The sequence below is a fragment of the Ambystoma mexicanum genome, chromosome 4p (genome assembly GCF_040938575.1).
Source record: "Ambystoma mexicanum isolate Mex_15411 chromosome 4p, UKY_AmexF1_1, whole genome shotgun sequence".
Lineage (NCBI taxonomy): Eukaryota > Metazoa > Chordata > Amphibia > Caudata > Ambystomatidae > Ambystoma > Ambystoma mexicanum.
This window is the reverse complement of record NC_090927.1, coordinates 706,203,957-706,227,608: the sequence shown is the minus strand read 5'-3', so window position 1 is coordinate 706,227,608 and position 23,652 is coordinate 706,203,957. Positions and strand designations below refer to the sequence as shown.

General features: G+C 45.6%; 1 protein-coding gene across 4 annotated transcripts in view; it reads right to left on the bottom strand.

Moving 5' to 3' along the window:
- The window catches only part of SENP6 (SUMO specific peptidase 6), a 2,017,494-nt gene that overhangs the window by 1,786,330 nt on the left and 207,512 nt on the right, over positions 1-23,652 (bottom strand). For all 4 annotated transcript variants that reach the window (XM_069606272.1, XM_069606273.1, XM_069606275.1 and 1 more), the window contains exon 3: positions 12,302-12,362. In XM_069606272.1, the coding sequence (XP_069462373.1) occupies positions 12,302-12,362 (61 nt within the window). The remainder of the gene's footprint in view (positions 1-12,301; positions 12,363-23,652) is intronic.

Below are 23,652 nucleotides of genomic sequence, written 5' to 3'. Positions count from 1 at the left end.
AGATCTCCCGGCTGGAGGGGCTTCTTCCCCTGACTGGTGGGCACAACCAGTTTTCCTTTCTTTCTTCACACCCCAGCCCGGTTTGTGGTCGAACTGCCCGTGCCAAGCACCCCGGCGGCCGGATAGCCACTCACCACTGAATCGCAAATCACTGGACTGCTCCTTGTACCTGAGAAACTCACCGGCTGGTTTCTTCCCTGGCAGTGCAACAGACTCCTGTCTTCCTCCACGACGACATCCCCTCTTCCCCTGGACGAAGCACCGACTTGCACCCGCTGCCAGGAACAACTGCCCCAGCTGGAGCATTCTTAAGGTACCGTGTCCGCCAGGCCTCCCTTTCTAAAGATTGCTACAAGGTAATAACTCCTTAACCTTCTGGACTGGGCTGGGCTGGCCGTCTTGACCCTCTAACTGGTCCCTTTCTTTGGTCCAACTCCTTTTTGAGCCTTTACAAGACTTTTGTGCACTGCAACCATGTGACCTTGGACACATTTCGTTTGGATCCTCTGAAAGTGGATCCGGCCGATTGAACTCTAACTTCACGGTTTTACTTTGCCTTTCCCTCTTGTTATGTTCTGATAAAAGTGTTGGGATCTGTTTCAACTTGTTCTCTGCTCTGCTCTCCCTTTTTAAAATGAACTATTAGAGTGCCATCTACGTTAAGCGCTCACCGCTGTCTGAAAATAAGTGGGGCTTTACTTAAGACTTGTCTAATACTCTTTTAAGGGAGTGTATATCTTTTAGTGACCGTGTTTTTGAATTGCTTAATATTAGTGCCCGTGTGTTTTTATAGATGTGTTTTAAATAATTATATCTCTTTTACACCAAGCCCTGGTCAGTGTTTACTTGTTCTACTGTGTTCTCTTCACCTATTGTGAATACTCTGTATACTGCCTAACTCTTCTTGAGGGAAGTCTGACTGCTCAGCCACAGCTACCAAGTGAATCTGTGTGGTACAGTATGTGTGGTACAGTATGCTACCAAGTGGGTTTACTGCCAAACACCTGTAGTCCTAAATCTTTTCCAGTGGTCCCAGAGGGAACTGCAGAGGTTTCTGCCTAACACCAGGTGACCTGTAGATGGTGGCCACATTGGGAGGCCAGAAGAGAGAGAGAGCCTGCAGACCAGCCATTCAAAAGGAAGAGTAGGCCTGCATAGGAATGACAGAAGCAGGGACCCACTCTGGAAAGATCAGAGCAACTCCACTTCCAGGACCGTTGATTCTGGGTTCGGAGAGCATCTTGTTGCTCTTGTTGTCGCCCATCAGGGAGGAGAGTGGCGAAACTTGTGACAGAGCTGGCCGTGAACCATGTCTCAGTGAGAAAGAACATCCAGGTCAACTTCTTCGAGGAGGTGGCAGATGTCAGAGGAGTGTTTGATAGGGCAAGAGCAGCGACGTGGAGCAGGTTGTCACTTTTGAAAGTGGTAGGGTCAGTTTAGTGGATAGGTTTGGACCGAGCACTATTTTTATTTTGGACTATGGACAAGCGCCTTTGTTTAGTTTGGTTAGGACGGAAACTCCCTTTTAGTAGTACTGTTAGTGAGGAGTTTTTTTTTTTCTTTAAACAAAACTACAGTCATGCATGTCCTCTGATCAGAGGACTTCTGGCTTGCCAAATAGGTTATATTATAAACTCATCATTTAATAACCCAAAATGGGTTACCCACCCCTATAGGTATTAAAACATTAGCAAACCATGTGCACTGATGAGATCCTAGAGTGAGGAAAAAGATAGTACACTCTAAATCAAACCCTTATCTGTTCTTAAGAAGTGCTTTGAAGCACCACACCTGTGTATAAGCACTATATAAACAATTACTCTTCCCAAAGCCCAGGTTTGCTACAGGCGAGTAACCCTAGACAAACCTTTAAACAAGGCAATTCAAACAATGGCTCGACCATAGAAAGTAAAATGGTCGCAAAGAGCTTGAAATGGTTTGAAAATCAAAGTTAAAAAGGAGATGCATTCAGAGTAGGGTTGCAGACTGGCTGATCTCACAAGTCCAAGGGAAAGGCACGCAGATCGGGTCTACCAAGTTGATTTGAAGAGATACCGGGGCAGTTAACGGCCAACAATATCCTCAGAGCTTGGCTGAGGGGGAATTGCTTACATATTTCTCAAAGGCAGATGCATTGGTTATTTTATCATGTTCGAACTCCGAGAGTAGCCCACACAATTGCTCTCTGGGTAAATATAATATGGTGGATTCTGGATGTGAAGCGGGTTACAGCAAATACAAGTGATATGGGGGAGAACTTTGAAAAGGCTTGGGAACAATGTTAAGCTAAATGAAAAAATGGATGGTCGAGGGGAAAACCATTCTAAGCGGTCTGACATTTTATATTAAATAAGAGTACTAGTTTACTGCTAAAAACCCAATCAAGAGGTTTAAAAATACAGAAATGGGAGGACCACCAGGGGGCACAGACATGATGGCAGCCTAAGCCGTCGTCTCCCTCTCCGGGCATCACTACGCGAGGAAAATCCACAAGAAAACGAATACTTTATACTTCAAAATGAACGTTCTGCTTCATGAACTATCCGAGCAGCAGTGTGAGAAACTTCAAGCAAAAACATGCACGCTGTGATAAGTAATCTGAACCGGCAAGCCAGGCCTCTAGACTCGCATTGAGGGAAAAACATGGCGGCTGCGATGCGTGGGCCTGCCTAAGTAGAATTCATCTCCTCCTGCTAACGACAAATCTCCAAACGAAAGGAAAGTGTTAAAACCGTAGGGCGGAGGAGTGAGGTGGAGGTGGCTGCCTATTCCGCCGCCGTAACCTCTGCTTTGTGCAATCCCAGCCAGCTGAACCGCCGAAATTCTCCAGCCACCCACATGCGACAGAGCCGTGCTGCAACGGTCCTGGCAGTCCCGCCGGCACCAGGTGACAGGACCCGGTGAGCAGAGCCGTGCTGCCAGCACCCCGGTGGGGGAGAGAACGGTGGACTCTGGCCAGCTTTGATTCCCCCTGAGGAGAACGCAGGCGGCACCAGCGGGCGAAGTGAAGGGTGCCTGCCTGAAGGCGCGGACACCAGCCTACAGCGGAGGACGGAGCGGGTCCCGGCGTTGGCTCCAGAAGGAGGGAGAGTTGCACCGCACTGAGGAGGAGCTCGCCTGCTCTGCACCGCCGCACCCTCGGCTGATCCGGCCGCAGGAGAGAGCGGATCCCCTCTCCCTGTCAGCACTCTACAGCCATCAGCGGTGGGTGAAGCGAGGCGGCCTCCACTACCCTCTACAGCGCAAGGGTGGACCGCAGCAGCAGCATTGGGGCAGAAGGGGGCTTAGGGCCTCAATACGGGCAGGCAGCCCAAGCTGATTAGAATACCCCTCCCCAACCCCAATACAACCAGCTAAAGGCCTGCTTGGCACCAGTAGCAGCCGGTGAGACAAGCGACGAGTGGTAGGCACCCCACACCCGAGTGGCTGTATTGAGGAACAACCGATGCCCTGGCCCTGCTGCCACCCACCGACATATGGTAGGACCTATGGCGACCGCGTCTGGTCGCCCCAGCCCCTGGGGCGGTCAGACCTTCTGTTTACCACCGCACACAGAGGGCGGCTGCCAGGAAACGATGAGAACATTACCGCGGCCGCAATTGTCTCCCGCTTGGAGGGCTCATTCTCTGCAGGGGACCAGTACTGGCAGGCTGGGCCGCACAGCAGTCTAACACCAATCTCCCCTCACGAACACCACATCACCTGAAGCAAGCTCCCCTTATGATGCAAGCCTCTATCAGGCCCATGAGAGCGCAAGTCTGAGCCTTCAGCCCTGCAGATCTGCCACTCTCCCTGTTCAGGCCGGCGAACCCCGCAGGGGGATGCAACTTACACGTATTTCTGCCAATACTAATAGGAGCCATTTCTAGCAATAGCGGCACACTAATCCCCGTCTCCCGGTACACACTGCTCCTTGTGGACGGACCTCAGGAGAGACAGCTATCTGCGATATCCAGGGATCCCAGCCAGTTAACCACAAGCAATACTGAACTGACATAGCAAGCCGGAGCGGCTCTGGACAAATAACCCGAAGTGTCTCTGGGGTCTGCTTCCTGGGCCTACGTGGGAGGCCACATCCCTCTCTGGGGACAACACACACTACCTAATAGCGTGGGGTACCTCTTGAATACCACTACAGTTGCCTCTTCCGGGGGTGGAGGTGCGGGGGCTCTTGCCCCGTCCCAAATGAACTCATCTGGCCATATCCTGTGGACCTTGACTGGACCATTGTTACCCAGAGCTTACTATCTGAACCAACAGTTGGTGGGCGTTTGTATGGACAGCAAGCCCGGGGGGGGGGGGCACAAGAAGACCTACTGCTCCTCCTGTAAGGCTGGCACTGCCTGGCCAATGTAAAAACTCCCCCTCAGACCTCAATGGCACACGTCTTAGGCAAATCTGCATAGACCTCCAATCTGCCCTAACCCCCCTCTGCCGTACTGCTGGAGCTCCAGGCGGACCTGTTGAGCGCTAGCGGTCAGCGGGGAACCTGTGGAGGTGAATTCCAGCAGCCATGCAACCTCAAGGACAATCGGTAAGACGCACTTAGTGAGAGTATAGCTGCGCCCCGGCCACCGATACGGTCCAACCATATATTCACATAGAATCACCGAAACGGTGCCTAAAAGTCAGGGTCAGCACTCTAATCCCCAGTCCTGCAGCGTGAGAAACTGGGTCCACGGACTACAACACTCCTCTGAAGTCACTACAAGTCCCGTGAGCAAATGTGACCTTACGGCACTCCAACGTCCCAGAGAACGCAACAAAAGACCACAACAACCAGGAAGCACCTTACGGCGCTAAGAGCTCTAAGCGGTGAAGGAAGCGTACGCTTGGATTCAAGGAGTCATCCCCCCCTCGACTTCCGAGTAGCTCTGTCTGCTCCTGACGGATCAGCCCTGATGCCAGGGGTCAGAGGTAGAACTTGACAGTCAAAACCAAGAATCCAAGTCAAAGCTCAAGTAGGCCAAATTGAAAAGTGCTGGGGTCAGAGTCACCCCCCCCTACTGGTTGAACGTACAGTAGAAACAATACCACCCACAAAGTCGTCAGATAAGGAGGAACTTCTGAACTGTCTGAAGGGAATGGAAGCCCGACTTACGAACTCGTTCCACAACCAGCTGGAACAGATGAAAGAAGAATTGAAATCCTCCTTCCAGGAATTAAGCAGAGAAATGACAGACCTGGGAAACAGAGTATATATAGTTGAAAATGGCTTATCAACTGTTGCAGAAGAATCTACCCGGAACAGTGTCCTCCTGGGACCGCTGGCCAGCGCAACAACCAACTTAGAACTACAGGCAGAAGACCTTGAAAACCGCTCAAGAAGATCCAACATCAGGGTCAAAGGCCTTCCCGAAACGATCCAGGACTGTGACCTTAAAGATACATTGCAACTGTGCTTCAGCAGCCTTCTGCTGGAAACTCAATCAGACCAAATCGGCTTTGATTGTATACATCGAGTAGGCCAAAAACGGAATGACCCTGGTGCAAGACCCAGAGATGTACTAATAGCGGTAACGTCTTACTGTCAGAAAGAAGATATACTGAGGGCAGCAAGATTCCACAACGACATCACAATCAATAGCTCCCACATCCAACTGTACCAAGACCTGGCACTTGTCACACTTCGCAAAAGAAGAATGATGCAGCCGATTACAAAAGTACTACAAGCAAAACAGATAAGATACAGATGGACTCACCCTTTCGGCCTCTCATTTACATGGGAGGGCAAACAGCGGAAGATCACTACTTGTGAGGAGGGTGGTGCAATCCTGTAGCTAGAAGATATCCAAGATCAACCGATTGCCTGAATACGTCCCACTTCCCAAGACACAGCGAGTAAACCATGGGAATGGTCAATTGAGAAAAAGCGTGAATCCAAAAAAACAGAAGGCCAAAACCCAGCAACATAGCCAGGAATGACAAGTTGTGGAAAGAAGCTCGCAGAAGCGACTAATCGGGGAACGAATAACAGCTGTATAATGATGAAGGCCTACAACACATCAAAACATGAAATCTACGCAGGAGAGGGAAATGCACTCCTAGAAGGTGGGAGCTGAGCGGGAGAACTGCTAGGCAGCGAGAAGAGCAAAACGAATCAAGAACCACAGCAACAGCACGAACCCGAGTCCTAGGGCACCCAAAGGTAAACGTGGAAAACACGGATGTAGCCCAATCTGTTACGCTCACCTGGACCCCAAAGGGGTGTCGATGGGACCCGGACAGCTGCGGTCTCCGTCAACGTGATGCGTAGTGCAGAGATGACTGTCTGGACTGGCCCACCTAGTCTTGTCTGCTGGACCCGAAGAAGTATTTTCCTGCAGGTGGAGACAGGGATTAGCCACCTGTGGATTTTAGTGATGGCCTCCCAACTGTTTTCGCTCTCCCCCACTAATCACCTCCGATATCCCCTTAGTAACCTCACCTTATGTTTGTAAAAGATGAGCTCTCCATCCTGCGTGTCTTGCAGGGGCGTGTAGATACCAGTTACTTCACTGGTTTGAAGGCGTTGGGAGTGTTCCGGCAAGCATTGACTCTGAAGTCCCAGGCGGGATTGGTAAGTATCAAGTTCAAAGAGTTCAATGTGCCCGATGTTCACTCTTGTCCCCTTCCTTCCTTAAATTGCAACTGAGTTCGTGAGAAGAAGGTCTCGTAGCTGCTGCTGGCGTTCAGGTAAGAGTCTGTTACCCAACGCTGTCCGGTAACTATTACATGTGTTAACGTGTTTTTCTCCCTCTTTACAGATGTGGCATATGAAGATATGGAGAATACCACCGCCGGTGGTAAATCAGGTAAGTCTATGGTGGTAAGAGTTATTTGTTGATTCCCTTGGCTCACCTTGTTATTCTTGTGCCCCTAGGTGCCGAAGTACGGCAAAGAAATGATGGACAGTGCCGGATCGAAAGATGCTGTGAGAACTGGTGAGTATGGCGCTGTGCTGGAGCTGGCGAAGCGACGCGTGCAGGACTGATGTACTTCCAGGTCGGGAGATGAAATGGATCCGGAATCAGGTGAGGAATTTGAAACAAGTTAGTTTTCTAACCTTGTCCTTTTCTTCCTCTTTATTCTAGGAGCTCCGGATTCGAGGCGGGCGTGGCAGAAGACTGGATGCTGGCTGCAGGCACGGTGAGAGTCACGCTGCTGGATGCAGAACACGAAGCATGTGCTGCTGTTCGGGCGTGCTTTAAATAGCCCCCAAAGTAGTCCCAGGAAAGAAGTTCCCCAGGACCACACCCGAGTAAAACAATAGTCCCTGTAGTAAACTAGTCCCATCCAGGCCTCACGTTGGCTTGGATTTATTTGCAGCATGGTCTGCATGAGGTAAGTAATGTCTATGAGCCTGGCGCCTATGGCGCCAGGACTGATTTTTATTATGAGCCTGGTGTCTACGGCCCAAGGACTGAACCCAGACAGCCCCTAACTGGGGCTGCTGGGGTTTTTGTAAATGTCTGGATGCCTGCTCCTGGGGCTGATGGGCTTGATCCGGATGCCCGGGGGTAGGCATCATGACACAATCCAAGCCTATACCAGAGCAACCCGCCCTATACCAAAATGGCTGAGTCAAGAGCCATATCTCTGAATGTACGGGGCCTGAACTCACCAATAAAACGCCGAGCAATACTAGACAGGCTGAAAACAATGCAGACAGCGATTGGGCTTCTGCAGGAGACACATCTCCTCCCCAAAGACAAGCGCATGGCCAGCTGGTGTTTTCCACAATACTTCGCTTCAAGTGGTGAGAAAAAAAAAGTGGGGCGGCCATACTAATTGGGAAAGCACTCCACTTTAAAAAACTACAAACTCGCAAAGACAAAGAGGGCAGATACTTGGGGCTCAAAGGGCTGATAAACGGGAAATTGTACACAATCATAGCAATTTATGCTCCAAATAGTCAAGATGTGTTCCTAACGGACCTGCTGGGCAGTCTTGGCAGCTGGTGTGAGGGCCAACTGATAGTGGGTGGAGACTTCAACTGTGTTATGGACCCGATGTTGGATAAGACTATTCCCCCAACAACCACTGATCAGAACAACAGACAAACGCTGGGTCGGTTCTACAGAGAATTAGGAGTGATTGAAACCTGGCGATTTTTCCATGGCGACCGGAGATAGTACACCTACTACTCAGCTGTTCACCTTGGTTATTCCAGGATAGGTATGATCCTAGTAGCCACATTAGTTCCGCAAATAACAGAAGTAGAAATTGGTGTGGAATATCACTCAGACCATGCACCAGCGATGCTGGGTGTGGACTGGGGGGTGGAAGAAAACAGTGTTAGACCACTTTGGAGATTAAATGAAATCCTCCTAAAAGACGTCGCATTAAGAACTCATATGGAGACCGCCATCAACAACTACTTTAAAGAAAACGATAACAGAAACGGCCTGCGGAGTAATATGGGACGCAGGAAAATCCGTGATCAGGGGAGAATTCATGTCACAAGCCTCAGCATACCACCGCGAAAGGGCACTAGTGACAAAAACTACAAAGAGGTGAAAGCTGCAGAAGCCCAACATAAGACTCGATGCTCTAGGAAATCCTTAAGAGCACTACGGAAAATCAGAGCTCAACTGGAGAACCACATGGCGGACCGGGTGGCTCAGTCGCTACTAAAAACAAAACAATCCTACTACATACATGGGGGCAAGGCTAATCGATTCCTGGCAGCAAAACTGAGAAAACAAAAAACCCGGAACTACATAGTGCAGCTAAATGACTCCCATGGGAAATCCCACACAGCAGAGCTGGACAAGAAGGAAATAATGAAACTATTTCACATGGACCTATTAAGGGGGAAATCTAGACCCAGACCATGAACTTGCCTATATCAACTCTCTTCAACTGCCCCAAATCACAGAGACAGACAGAATCAATCTTGGGAAACCAATTACTGCCCAAGAAATCAGCGACGCTATCACAGCACTACCAGCAAATAAGACGCCAGGTCCGGACGGTTTTGGCAATGGCTATTACAAGACATTCTGTACACAACTGCTAGGCCCGCTGTCAAAACTATTCAACACAATTAGAGAAGAGTGGAAGGTCGCGCAAGATATGGGAAAGTCCATAACTATACTACCGCTAAAGCCAGCCAAAGATCCCACTGCTGAACACGGATGTAAAAATCTACACGAAAATTTTAGCAACTCGTCTAATGGAAATCCTTCCAAACATAATACATGATGATCAAGCAGAGTTCATCGCAGACAGACAAGACAACGTCAGAAGGGCAGTGGACGTCATTGATGCTGGACGACGATCACAACAATCATTTGCTGTGGCAGCTCTGGATGCCACCAGAGCCTTCGATAGCATGGACCGGGGCTATCTGAGCTTGATTTTGGAGCGGTTTGGTTGCGGGCCGGAATTTACGAAAATGGTGCTCGCCAACTACCAGCATCCATCGACAAGTTTCAGGATCAATTGTCAGGGCACAGAATTTGTGGAGATCGGAAGGGGCACACGACAGGACTGTCCTCTTTCCCCTCTAATTTTCGCAATGGAACCATGTGCTATGCAGATCCGCCAAGACATCCGTATCAAGGGAGTTAAAATAGGTCAGGAAACCCACAAAATAGCCCTATATCAACTGGATAAAGGGCCTTCTCGTCTAAGGTGGCTAGCAAATGACAAGACTATGCAATTCAAAGACATGAAAGGAAAAACACTGAAAATCAAACAAGGCATTAACTGCAAAACTAAATCCGTTATATACGGAATTTGTGTATGCAGAAAGGTATACATGGGTACTACGAAGAGAGCTAAGAAATAGGATATGTGAGCACTTAATGAAGATTGGAAGTCAAGATCCCTCTTTACCATTAGCACAGCATTGGCAAGTGTTTTACCAAATGCATAATAAATGGGACATTAGATTTATAGGGCTTCAGCATGTAACCCTAAACAAGAGAGGTGAGGACAGGGTGAAAGCACTTTGCCAGGCAGACGCACGTATGATTTGTTTTCTTAATTCAACAGTAACAGGTCTAAACAGCGACAATGAGATGGTATCATTCCTATAATTGTATGCAATGGAATAGTTAAAAATTCTGTGCTAACCAAGACAGATAACACCTATGGTTATTACCATTTATCATGAAAGGTTTCAATTGGGCTCTGGTAATAAGCAGGTATCACTGACCTATATAATTCTTGAATATGCTGATTGGGACTCAAATCACCAATAAATGGAGAATGATTGGTAATGAACTAATGGATAACCAGTATCCAGACATCTTAGCTGGTGAGTGGTTAGGATTAACAGATTGGGCGTAACAAGAGCATTCTATGGACTACATGTTGAATGGCTTAAAATGTTCATGGGTATTTATTGATTGATAACGACTCAATGGGAGCTTAATTGCCAGCCATTACAGCTGGTGAGTCTATATGGACCACAGTCTAGGTTTGAAAAGAGATTTCTAGACAACCAAATGGGGACACTGAACAACGATTATGACGTACATTCAGTATAATGCTAATATAAATGGATTTATACTATTACTAATAGGTTTTCCAGCAAGGTGCATGTACGCGTATGAGACGCCAGATCTCAGAACCCAGAATAATCTTTGTGGCTTCGAGATATCCAAATACCACTGATAATGAATGCTAATATGAACTCTTATGCACTTACATATTAAAATCAGATAATAAAAAAAAAACATTTGCATCCCGTTAAACATGCTGGGATGCTAAAATCGGTTTATAGTCATAATGTAGAAAGTCAAAATGTCGAAAAATAAAATGTAGAAAAAAAGTTGAATTTTATGTTTTTTATGCGAAATGGGGGTTCCCCCCCTAACCCCTCTTTTTTTGTTTTACCCATTTTTTTATTCCCGGACCCCGGACCCCAAAATAAATATATAATTAAAAGAGAGGGAATTCGACTTTTTTTTCTACATTTATTTTTCGACATTTTATTTTCGACATTTTGACTGACCACCGCTAAAATCAATAAACCTGTGCTAGCGTTAATGCCCAAGCATTCTTACTGGCCTGGGCATGACATGGCCCGGTAAAGCCCCTGATGGATTTATTGCTTAAGTCAAGTGGTACTATACTGCACTTTTCTACCATGCTTGCTGATCTTTCTGCATGTGGTCCATTAAAAAAAAAAAAGTCAGCGGGGCTTTTGTGGGGGAGCGGCATGCTAAACATGTGGTGGTGATGGGTGCAGGTCGAAAGCATCCAGGACCACAGTGCTGTTCTTCTTTTGGTTGGACAGAGACATCTGTGAGTATGGTATCTGAAGGAGGAAGCCCAAGATCGGATGGCTTACAGTGCTTTGGATTGATTTAGCCACTGACAGGGAGAGCAGGGTATGACGGGGCTATAGATAAGAGTTTAGCTTTAGTTGCTTAGTGTTATGTGCAAATGTCTAGGCATGTAGCAGCCATCTTTGGGGGATTTGTGTGTGTAGTGTATGTTGTAGGAGACTTTAGGGTCGAGTCTGCTAGTCGGGGGGTAGGGGGGATATGGGAGTAAGTCTTGGGAGACAAAATAACCTGGTGTCCACCGTGCACTCCTACCTCTTGCATGCAGATCCCATTTCCCAGTGTTGATATCCCTGTCCCCCTCGCACACTCCCGGTCCCGCCCTCCTACCCTGTGTGCCTAACTCTTGATGTAGCGTAGCCCAAATAGGTACAGCGTATCCAATATTCAACAAGGACCTGGGAATTGTCAGGTGGCACAGGAGGGCAGTCAAGAAACTCCACACAACATCATAAGCTATTTGCTGAGGGTTACGGTAGGCAAGAGAACATGTGGACCCCAGGCATCCATGTTACTTCTTTTAGTATGTTGGGCGGCAGGTTGAGAGCGGTCTCAAACTCCAACAACTTGATCAGTTGTGCTCATTAGGTCAACAATTGTCTGGCCAGAGAACCGCATTTCTCAGGCAAACTGAGCAGGGGTAAGGAACCCTGGTAATTTCTCCCAGAGGTCTACCCCAGTGTCTCCCACAAGTATCATACGATCCACAGAGCGTACACAGCCACAGGTCAAAATGAATTTCACCTACACACCCACCAGCCTAGCAGAGTGAACAAAAGCTAAAACATGGTTAATAAAAAGGGACATTTCAAAGCATACAATGAAAATGCATACAAATTGATTTGATAGATTAGGATATTACTACAAAACAAAAACCTGCAAACACAACATGTTGTGCATGGACACTGTACAATATGAAAACTTTAGAAACCACACAAGTAAAACAAACGTATAATTATTAAACATAAGGACTTTTTAGTAAGTAGTGTGAACAAATAATGCTAAAAAAAATTGGCACTTGCCTTTGGTTCATCGGGTGGACTGTCGCCATCGCTTTCTTCTACGCTGAGCAGATTTGCCTCACTGAATAGATGAAAAAAGAAACATGACACATTGCACTTGCATAGAGGCAACATTCTTCTGCATTGTTCAATACACATTGCTCAATACAAAGATAGCAAAACAATGCCTCCTTTCACTATCACTCCACAAAATTTTGCACTTTGGATTTTCAATTACATTTTTCCATTATCGACAAGAATCTACTCTGCCGAATACAATGTAGTTGTAGACTGTTTATCATTTAGTTGGAAATTATGTTATTCAAGGCTCAAAGAATGCTTACTTTGAACCAGTTTTGTCTTGCACCATAAAAACCGCTCAAATGTATTCCACAAAAAAATCCCACCTCTCTCAACACCCTTTTGACAGGGGTAATTAGCAGCCAACGAAACATAGCAATTGACCATCGATAGGCAGTGGGTGAATGGAGCCTATCTTATGTGTGGCGTTTGAGAAGGGGGGCAGATTTACACAGTGGGTGTCACTTTGTTAACCTCATGAGAATGCAGTGTCTATCTCGCTTACACCTCATGTCCAGGAGAAAGGAACAGCATGCATGTTATGAAAGAAGGTTGGTACGGCCAGAGAGGGTTAAACCATGTCTATGAGAAAGGAGAAGCAGTATACACTGCATCTTTGTGAGAAAGGAGCACAAGGTAGAGGGACACCACAGTTCTGAAATCAAATTAAAACAAGAGTGGCATGACATACGAGTGACATTTTTTGGGATGATCCAAAGGATTGTTTTATTATGCTCAAGGGCAGATAACTTAGTGTTTTAGGGATTTGTAATGTGTCAACAACCAATATAGACAACCGCTTTTGTCACCATTACAGAGGAGTCTCTACAGGCCAGGGGGACCGTTTACCAGAGAGACAAAGCCAGAGAAGTCCGCTTCCTGGAGGATTTAGCAGAGAGCATTCCGAGAAGACATTAGGATTTTAATTTTCATATTAATAAAAAGGTATATCCGGTCTCGAATACGGAAGCATACACTGCAATGTTTAATGACCTATGAAGTGAAAATCCCTAAAGCCCAGGATTGGTTGGCAAGCAGGAGTCGTAGAAACCACAAGATTGCACAGCAGTGAATCGAGAACTAGTTCAGAAGGTATGCCTTAAGTAAAAATATGACAAGCAAAGGATTTAGGAAGCGATTGTGCATCATAACATAGCTGCATCTCATAAGGATACTAAGTATCAGGCACCAGAGTGAAGCTTTGCCTCACCTAGATGTACAGAAAGGGGGTCAATATGGGCTAGCAGCGACTGAGCAAAGCAAATGCTTTCAGATGGTCACGAGACCCAGCTTACGTGAGAGAAAAGTCATGAGATCAGAATAGGCAGCGATGTGCCGAAGACGGGAACCCATCAAACATTTGCCGAAGGTTAAAGGATGTTCCAAGGGAAGTTATAATTCCTATGTAACCAACAAGTCATCAATAAGTTGTCATCGTCTAAACCCCCCCCCCATCAACAATTGAGGAGTTTTCACTCAGTATGGTGTACCTTTCTGTTAGATCAGGATAGTCTGTTTCTCTGCAGGTGCAAAGAAATAAACCGACTTGTGAACTCACTGCTATCAGAAACCTGGTGTTGGATGGTATTTTGCCATGAGAAATTTGGTACCGTCAAGACATGAATTATGCACAGCTGAGAGGAGAGCGATTTCTGCTGACCACATCCACACCAGTGCTCACATCGGGAAAAGTAAGAAATGTACTTAAAATATTTGGGGGGGTTGAGGAGGGGGCTGCACGTAAGATCTATCTTTTCTTGGGCTGCACAAAGCCATGTTATTTAAAAATGCAGCTCCGATAGATTCAATTTCGGAAACTGGACTAATCTGGGAAACAAGAAAACTAACTGTGCAAAAGTACAGGCACATTAACTGACACAGTATAAGATGCATCACGCATAAAAGTTTGAATCCAAATCTGTTTTGAGTAACCCGCAAGTCAAAATTAGTGGGAACAAAATGGACTGGTGAAGGTAAACCACATGAAGCGAATGTAGATGACTATATGGTCACTAGTACCTTCCCTACCTCAAGCCACAATGTGGCAAAGTTATAATACCATTCTCTCTACCCACGTGCCACATTACATAAGCAAAGTGTTCCTTATCGTAATAATGGAATAGAACAATCCAAGGAATATTTTTCCCTTAATAAAAAAAACATACAATTGGCTGGTGTGTCCTCATCACCGGTACACAACCTGGTAGAGCAAGCTATTTTCTCCACAATAAGGCTTCAAGCCTGGACCATACAACCTCATGGTCCAGCATCTAAAACCCAAAATGTAACTTCAGAACCAATTCTTGATGGTAGTATCGTAACACTGGTATAAGTGAGAAGCAACCATACTTTGTCAATTGGCCGCAATTGTAGAGCCGCTGAAAAAAAAGAAATGAACAGATTTATAAATGGTCTGCGTCACCTTATTAGCATTTCTCATGGCACCTAAATATTTAAATAGTTTTACTACCTCTAAACTCTTACTGTCAATGTGCCATTTAAATTTCTTTTTCAACAACCTCATGGATTTTAAAACAAGAATTTTTGATTTTGGAATATTCGCTGTAGGGCCAAGTACAGCAAATATTTAATGCATTCAACAAACTTTGTAAGACCATTGAGGTTAAATCACATCACGCAATCATCTGCATAAAATAATGTAGACGTAAATTCCCCAATTTAGGAGGATTTGCATGCACCCTTTGTAGTTAACAGTCCCATATCACAGATATAAAGACTAAATACGAAAGGTGCAAGCACACGCACCTGGCGCAGGCCACAATGGGTATCAATCCATCTAGAAAAACTTTCCGTTGGTTAATTCTAACCTTCACTTTCGTACCATGAATGGAGGCAAAAATACTCACCAAGGGGACAGGGAAACCAAGCAAATGCAGTTTCCGCCACAACCCGTTACCAATCGCGCCATCAAAAGCTTTCGTTACATCAAGAAATTCTTTGTGTATAGCACTCTGGCGTGATCTGGATTGCTTGGCGAGTAACTAATTAAAAATAATGTTAGGATGTTGAATCCCCCCCCCCTTTCTTAAAACCCAATTAAAAATAATCTAAACAGCCTGTTTTGCATGCCCAGCTTTGTAAATTATACTACCACCTTATTAGACGAATCCAGTAAAGAAATTGGGTATTCGATGGTTGAAGTTCATCACTAGGTTTATAAATTAAAATAACTGCACCTTTACATCAAGGAGGAATGCAATGAGTTTAAAATATTGTTAATTAAATCCAACAGCACTCTGAAATCTGAGCCACAGTGGTCGGCCAATGTCACATTTGACAAACCATCTGGACCTGGTGCATTAGCTCTTTTAGATTTGGAAATTCAATTCAAAAGTAGATCCTGGACCAACACATTCCCTTCCAAGGGACATCTGGGTTAAATGGTAATACCACATCGGAGACTGCATAAAGTGTTACAAAATCTCATAACTGTCCATGATCAGCAGGTCCACTATACAATTTCGAACATAATTATAGATGATGCATTTAATGTGTAAACCCGCAGGTTCCATTAAGCTATGGGAATATGCTCTGTTTAGTTTGAATACCAAAGCTCGACTACATCCTTATGCAGAGCATTAGTAATAGAAGCCCAGTCGTAACTTACACTACTTAGTTTTTTTAGTAGGGGAAATTACCCACTTTGCTGTAGTTATCCCCCTGTCATTTAACTAGGGGTAAAGATGGCCTAAACCCTTCACCCACAAAACTAACTCTAGAATGAGGATCTTGAACCAAGGTCCCAACAGGCCCACAAATTCAAATGTCATAACCTAATCAAATTCAAATATCTCCTAACCTAATGATAAGAATGTTGGCCCCTCAGCAAGGATGGCATTTCTAGCCATCCTAGAATGAAAACCTTTCCACAAGGTCTGTGCAATTTGGATTAAGAAATTCAACTTGAGCTAAACTCGCATAATTTAATTAACCGGAGGCTTGGTTCTCAAAAAAGTAAACCCGGTATATACTGCCGTTTTAATGTCCTTCCCTCATTAGCATTAAATAACCACCCCTAAATCAAAGTATGTGACTCAGAATAGGTAACTAAACCTTGTGAACCCCCAGTATTGCCCCCCCCTGTTGGGAGTGCTTAGGAGGATCAAAAGACAGTCTTGTGTCGCTGTCTTCGAATTAGAAAGGCATTGCCTCCACACATCTTATTACCCCAGGCTTTTAACATCCTCCAATGACGTATATGGTTCATACTGATCTTCCTCAGGTTCAGAATATGTTGTTAAATTACTCACGTTCAACACAGGTTCAGAGCAGGTTTTAAAAAAGTGGTTCACATTCTTTCCTATGACTGGAGAAGAACAAGTTACTTACGAACTGCAACGTTTTTTTCGATTGGTTGTTCCTCCCGGATTGGTTGTTCCTCCCATGTATTCCTCATCTTAGATATATCCTTACCTTCAGCTTGCTGCTTCGGAATTTTTTTTTCTTCTCTCCACCAGAGGGTGCTCCTCTGGAGGCCGCGGCGTCTATGTCCCTCTGCGGCATCCGTCGAGCGCCGACGTCATCCATGGTATAAGAGCCTCGAGCGCACCAGTTGGCTACAATTCTGTTTTTTCGTATATTGTAGCCCATGGATTTTAATTAATGGCGTGTCTCTTTTGACCCAAGCCTTAAAAGAATTTAGAGTAATTCACGTAAACTGTACTGTGGGGTTGGTTGGGAGGGTCGATGAGGAATACGTGGGAGGAACATCCAATCGAAAGAACGTTACAGTTGGTAAGTAACTTGTTCTTCAAATGGATTGTGTCCTTCCATGTATTCCTCATTTTAGATAGACTCCCAAAGCAGTTTTGTCTCGGAGATGGGAGTACAGAATTTTTCGAATTGTGGCGAGAATGGAGTACAGATTTAGCAAACAGACTTCCTTGAGAAGAAGTCGAGTCCAGAGCATAATGTTTTATAAAGGTATGCATGGATGACCATTTGGCTGCTGCACAAATATCTTGTACAGGGACACCCCTTTTTAGCGCTGTTGAAGTTGCCATGCCCCTGGTTGAATGAGCTCTCAGTCCATCAGGTGGTTCTTTCCTAGCCAATCTATAACATTCTGTTATAGCCAAAATTATCCATCTAGATAATGTTTGTTTAGTTACCTCAAGTCCCAGTTTGCATCCAGTGTACCCCACAAAATGTTGATCACACTGACTTACTTTTGCCAATCTTGAAATGTAGAAGTTAAGAGCTCTTCTGGAATCTAGTCTATGTAGCCGCTCTTCTTTGCTTGCATGAGGAGGAGGGGAAAAAGTAGGTAAAGTTATTTTCTGTGACAGATGAAAATCCGAAACAATTTTTGGCAAAAAAGATGGTTTAACTCCAAGGACTGTCCTTATAAAAGATAGTGAGGAGGACCACTAGAAAGCGCCTGCAACTCACCCTGCGGGCTGATGTCAATGCTACAAGAAGTATTGTTTTCAAGTAAGGAGCCTTAGCGGACAAGAGTGTAAAGGCTCAAATGGAATGCATGTGAGGAATTTTAGAACTAAGTTCAAATCCCACACTGGAACCTGGAAAGGTATTGGTGGAAATACATTTAAACATTTTAAGAATTGAATTATTAAAAAGGTATCTTGAAGTAAGATTCTTCTGAAGAGTGCTTAAAAATGGATAGCGCTGCTAAGTATTCCTTTATCGTACCAACCTGGAACCCCAGATTAGCTAAATGTAATAGAAAAGATAAAATTGTGGGGATATTACATTGAAATGGATCCACATTCTTTTCTCTGCACCAGTTACTGAACTTGTTCCAACGACACCGATACAGAGATTTGGTTGCTGGCCTTCTGGTCGAAAGCAAAATTTCCATCACGTCATCCAGAAGATCCCATATCTCAACCGCACAGAAGCCATACGTGAAGGTTGAGTGTGTTGACCTCCAGATGGAGAACATGACCTTCCTCTCAGGAGAGAAGATCCTCTCTTCTTGGAAGACGTATTGGAGGGCAGATGGACATATCCAGAAGGTCCGGGTACCATGTTCTCCTGGCCCAATACAGGGCAATTAGGATCATGGTTTTCCTGAACTTTCCCAACCTCCCGATTACTTGAGGGATTACAGGGACATGAGGTAATGCATACAGGAGTGGAAACTCCCAGTCCACCACAAACGCGTCCCCTAGAGCACCTCTCGGGGGAAATTCCCTTGAGCAGTACAGTTCGCACTTCCGGATGGTACTGGTAGCAAACAGATCCACTTGAGGGGTTCCCCAAAGGGCGAAGATATCTTGAATGACTTCCTGAGCTATCTCCCACTCGTGGGAGACTCTGCTCTGCCTGCTCAGAGCGTCCACTGCTGTGTTTTGCTCTCAGGCTAGATGAATTGCCAATAGATAGATCCCTTCTTGTATTGCCCAGAACCAGCGTTGCATCGCCTCTCTGCACAGCGGCAGTGACCCCACTCCTCCTTTCTTGTCGAGGTAGTACATGGCCACTGTGTTGTCCGACATTATCAGAACAGTCTTTCCTCGTACAGAGGGCAGGAAGGCCTTCAGCGCTAGTCTGATTGCCCTCAACTCCAAAAGGTTGATGTGTAGTTTGTACTCCGATGGAGACCAACGACTGCTGATAATCAGATCGTTGGTATGGGCTCCCCACCCCGTGAGTGAGGCGTCCGTCACTACTGTTATCTCCGGCCATGGTTGCCAAAAAGATTCTCCTCTGAGGATATGATGTCTGCAAGCCCACCATTGTAGAACCTGTGCTACTTTGGCTGGAAACTGCGACAGGCCTGACATTTCCCCTGAGAATTGGGACCATTGAGTTCTGAGAGTCCACTGAAGGGATCTCATTCTCAATCTGGCTTCTGGCACTAGAAAAATGCAGGATGCCATTAGGCTGAGCAATCTGAGAAAATAAATCGAAGGCCGGAAGATACTGGGCATTCTGGAATTGTGTTACCATCTGCAGAATGTGGCGAGCTCTCTTTGGGAGGCGAGGCTTTGCCCGAGCAAGTATCCAGGACTGCTCAGATAAACTGGAGTTTCTGTGATGGTATCATGTTTGACTTTTTTAAATTCATAGAAAACCCTAGTTTGTGAAGGAAGTGACAAGTCTTGGACAGATGATCCTGGGCTTGTTCTGGGGAATCGTCCAGATGGGGGTAGATATGCATTCCCCTCTCCTGAGACTCACTGCCACCAACACCATCAACTTGGTGAAAACTCTTGGGGCGGAGGTTAACCCGAATAGCAGAACTCGAAACTGATAGTGAGAATTGCCAATCGCAAACCTTAAGTACTTTCTGTGCTTGAGATGGATTGGCACATGAAAGTAAGCATCCTGAAGGTCCAATGATACCAACCACTCCTAGAGTTGGAGAGCCTGAAGGATCTGAGAAAGTGTGACCATCTTGAACTTGTCCTTCCTTAGGAACTTGTTCAAGTTTCTCTAGTCCAAGATGGGTCTCAGTCCTCAGTCTTTCTTTGGGATGAGGAAATATGGGGAATACCAACCCTTGTTCCTCTCCGCTACAGGTACATGTTCTATTGCACCTTTCTGTAGCAGAGTTAAGACTTCCTGCAACAGGAGCGGAACTGGATGTTTGACAGAGTTATATCCCGGGGGGTGATTCTGAGGTTTCTTTAGAAAAGGAAGGCAGTAACCTTGGGATACTGTTTCCAGTGCCCAAGCATCTGAAGTAATGCCCCGCCATTCTTCTAGATGCTGTGAGATCCTGCCTCCCACCGGGGTCTTGTGGGTCAAAACCTCAGAGTGGTTTTCCAGCAGCTGCAGCAGCAACTGAAGGGACAGATGCCGCTGCTAGGGCAGATCTAGCACCTTTTCCTCGCCCCCGAGGACATGCTTTGACCTCCCTGACTGGCCCATCCCCTTCCTTTTCCAATTGAGTAATAACAACGAAAAGGATGACCCCTCCAGGACGATGAGCCTGTGTAGGGGCGTTGCTGAGGTTGTCTTATAGCGGCACAAAGATTTAGCCGCTGCTTTGGAGGTCTGCAGCTTCTCCAAACTTTCATCCGCCTTGCTGGCAAACAACCTCGAGTCGTCAAAAGGCATATTAAGCCTGGATTGCACATCCGGTGCAAAACCAGACTTTTTTTAGCCACGCAAATCTACGTAGCTAGTTGCCATGGACCTACTGATACTGTCAGCTGTGTCCAAACCTGATTGAAGGCATTCTCCCAAAGCCTCCTTTCCATCCCTTATTATGGCTAGAAAGCCATCACGCTCTTCACCTTTTGGGATATGTTCAGCTGCTGCTGACAGGCAGTCCCACAGGGTATATGTGAACCTTGCCAAGGTACAGGTTACATTAGTAGACTTCAAAGCCATACTCCCTGATGTAAAAATCTTCCTAGACTAAGTATCCACCTTTTTATCGTCCCTATCTGGAGGGATTGTAGGGTATGCAGCATTTCTTGTGGATGTGGCTGCTTGTACTACCAGAAACTTTCTGGAGTTGGGCGTTTACTCAGGTATTCTGGATCAGAATTGCAGGGTCTATATTTAGACGCATATTTTTATTTACTGCCGGGATGGCTTCAGGGTGTTCCAATGCAGAATTGACCCTTCTCTGCAAGGCAATGTGAAATGGAAGAATGGGGTCTTGCTGAGGTGTCCCTGATAGAATATCAGTCATGTCGTCACCCTGACAGACTGGTGAATTTCTACCCCACCCCATAAATTCAGTAGCTCCATTCATATGTTTTCTGTAACCCGCATCAGCCTGCTCTGATGGGTCTGGCTTATGAAATTCGTACTCTGGAGAAGTGTCCAGACCACTTGCTGTTTGCACACATTCTTGTAAATCTTGAATTTTTAACTGAGGATTAATTAATTCCTCTGGAACAGATCTTGTGCCAAATTTAACACCAGCAGAGGTGACTTCTTCCTCTCCTGACGATTCTCCCTCATAGATAGATGACATGGTTCGAAAAAAATCACGTCTACCCTCAGGTTGAAAAACCTTTTCTGGTAATGTAGGTTTTTCCCTTAAAGGCTTGGGCGTCGACGAAAACGTCAATGGCGCTGATGCCATAACCACAGCCTTCGATGTCGTCGAGGGAACCTTCAATGACCTCAATGTAATCGTCGAGGGAGTTGTGTAAATTGTCGAATGAGCTTTCGAAGTTATCGATCATGAACTCGACGTAACTTCCTTCGAAAGAGTTGTCGACTCAAGAGCCTTCGAAGTCTTCGATGGCGTCAATGTCGACTTCGATGGTGTATGATGTTTCGACGCCATTTTGTTTCCCTCTAGCTTGGATTTATGCACCGGAAGGTCTTTTTCATGAGGTGATCGGGAAGAGTCCCTAGATGACACCCTCAACGACTGTCTGCTTTTCTTGTTTTGGACCCTCATGTTTTTCGTGAGCAGGGGCATGGTGGTCTTTAGCCTTTTTTGAGGGGGTCTGAGCCGGGTTTTCAAAAATCTTTAGCATGGAAACTCGAAAGGCTTCCCATTTACTCAGGGAGTCCTGCTTTGAAGGGCATGCCATCACCTCCTCCGAAGACGTCGAGGAAGAAGAGGGACATCGATTTCTTTGTCTTCTTGGATGACAAAGTCTTTCTCGATCTACTTCTCGACCTATGTTTTTTTACGATATTTTTTCAAAGACTCGGCCGAATCTTTCCCCTTCGAAGTAGACTTCGATTAACCCTCTCCAATCGCCAGTTTACCTGTGCGTTCTTTTAAGGCCTTATGGGTCACTGACTGGCACGAACCACAGTCTTCAATTCGGTGGTCGGAACCGAGGCACCAAAGACAATTCTAGACATTTTTTAAACCCTGTCTTCGGTGTGGAAGGGTTCGATGAAGACGACATAGCTTTTCTTTTCACGAAAGACTGAAGCGCTGTTTGAAACAATCCGAAACAAAGCCAACGGGAAAACGGAACTGAAGCCAACAGGCGCGCCAGAGGCTCTTATACAGTGGATGACGTTGGTGCTCGACGGATGCCGCTGAGGGACATCGACGCCACAGCCTCGAGAGGAGCACCCTCTGGTGGAGAGAAGAAAAGAAAATCCAAAAGCAGCAAGCTGAAAGTAAGGATATATCTGAGATGAGGAATACGTGGGAAGACAATCCATTCGAAGTATCCTTTTTGGATTTGGCCTTCAATGACTTTGCTTGGGGTATATTATTAGTCTTTGTGTCTTCAACCACACTAGTGGCCACCTATTTCAACGTATTTGTTACCGTGGCCGTAGCGGGTCCTATTACCACATGTGAAATACGACCTTGCTCAGAGTTACCATTGCATAATGTGAATTTACTCAGGAATGTATGCAACCCCTTATACTGCTATGTGTGTAGGTTCAGGGATCGGAAATGGGATTTGTTGACCAGGAGCAAAAGTAGCTCTTGGGCATCAGGCATCACCCGTTAGGCAGGAGCGACCTCTGGGGAAACAGGAGTCAGCCCCCTAGTGCTCAGGAAATAAAACATGAGCGCAAGATGCAAACTTTAACTTGTCCATTTGCATATTATACAATATGCTTTAAATGTCCCTTAGTCGTGTCCTTTCTTCTCCTGTAAACATTCCCAAAACTATACAGTTAATATCATATAGCTGTGTGTGTTTGGCACCACTTGCCCGAGAGGATTCAAGTGTAGCTCCTGCTAATTGTTGGTGTCAAGCTAACCAGGCTGAGATCATCAACATCAAGAAAGGCGATAAAGGCAGAGCTATTGTTATGCTCAATAAGAAGGATTACATTGAAGAATGTCTTAGACAATTCAATGTGTATTACTATAAGAAACTGGTAATTGAACCTACTGAAGAACCTGATTGAATTGAAAACGAAAAAAGCCCATGAGAGATGCTGGAGCAGCAAACAAGAATGATTTCTTAATAATTCTGAACCAGCTATACCTATTTTTTATTAACCCAAAATTCATAAATCATTAGTGAAACCCCCAGGTAGACTGATAGTTTTGGGCATCAATTCAATTTTAGAGCCTTTATAAAAATTTGCTGACCATTATTTAAAGAGCTATGTGATCAACGGGAAATCCTACCTAAAAGATACCAAGGATGTGATAAAGTATGAAAATCTGCCTTATGATTCAGAGAATTCCTATCTGGTGGGTCTCGACATCGTTTCATTATACACCAATATCCCACAACAGGCTACTTCAGAAACTATTGGAGAGATCTTAACAGACTTGATAGTGAACCGGTACCCAGTTTGTTCATTTTATGGTGTATAGAACTGGCCCTAACACGGAATTATTTTGAATTCCAGGGTTCTTTTTTCAGCAGATTGAAGGTGCGGCTATGGGGGCAACTATGGCC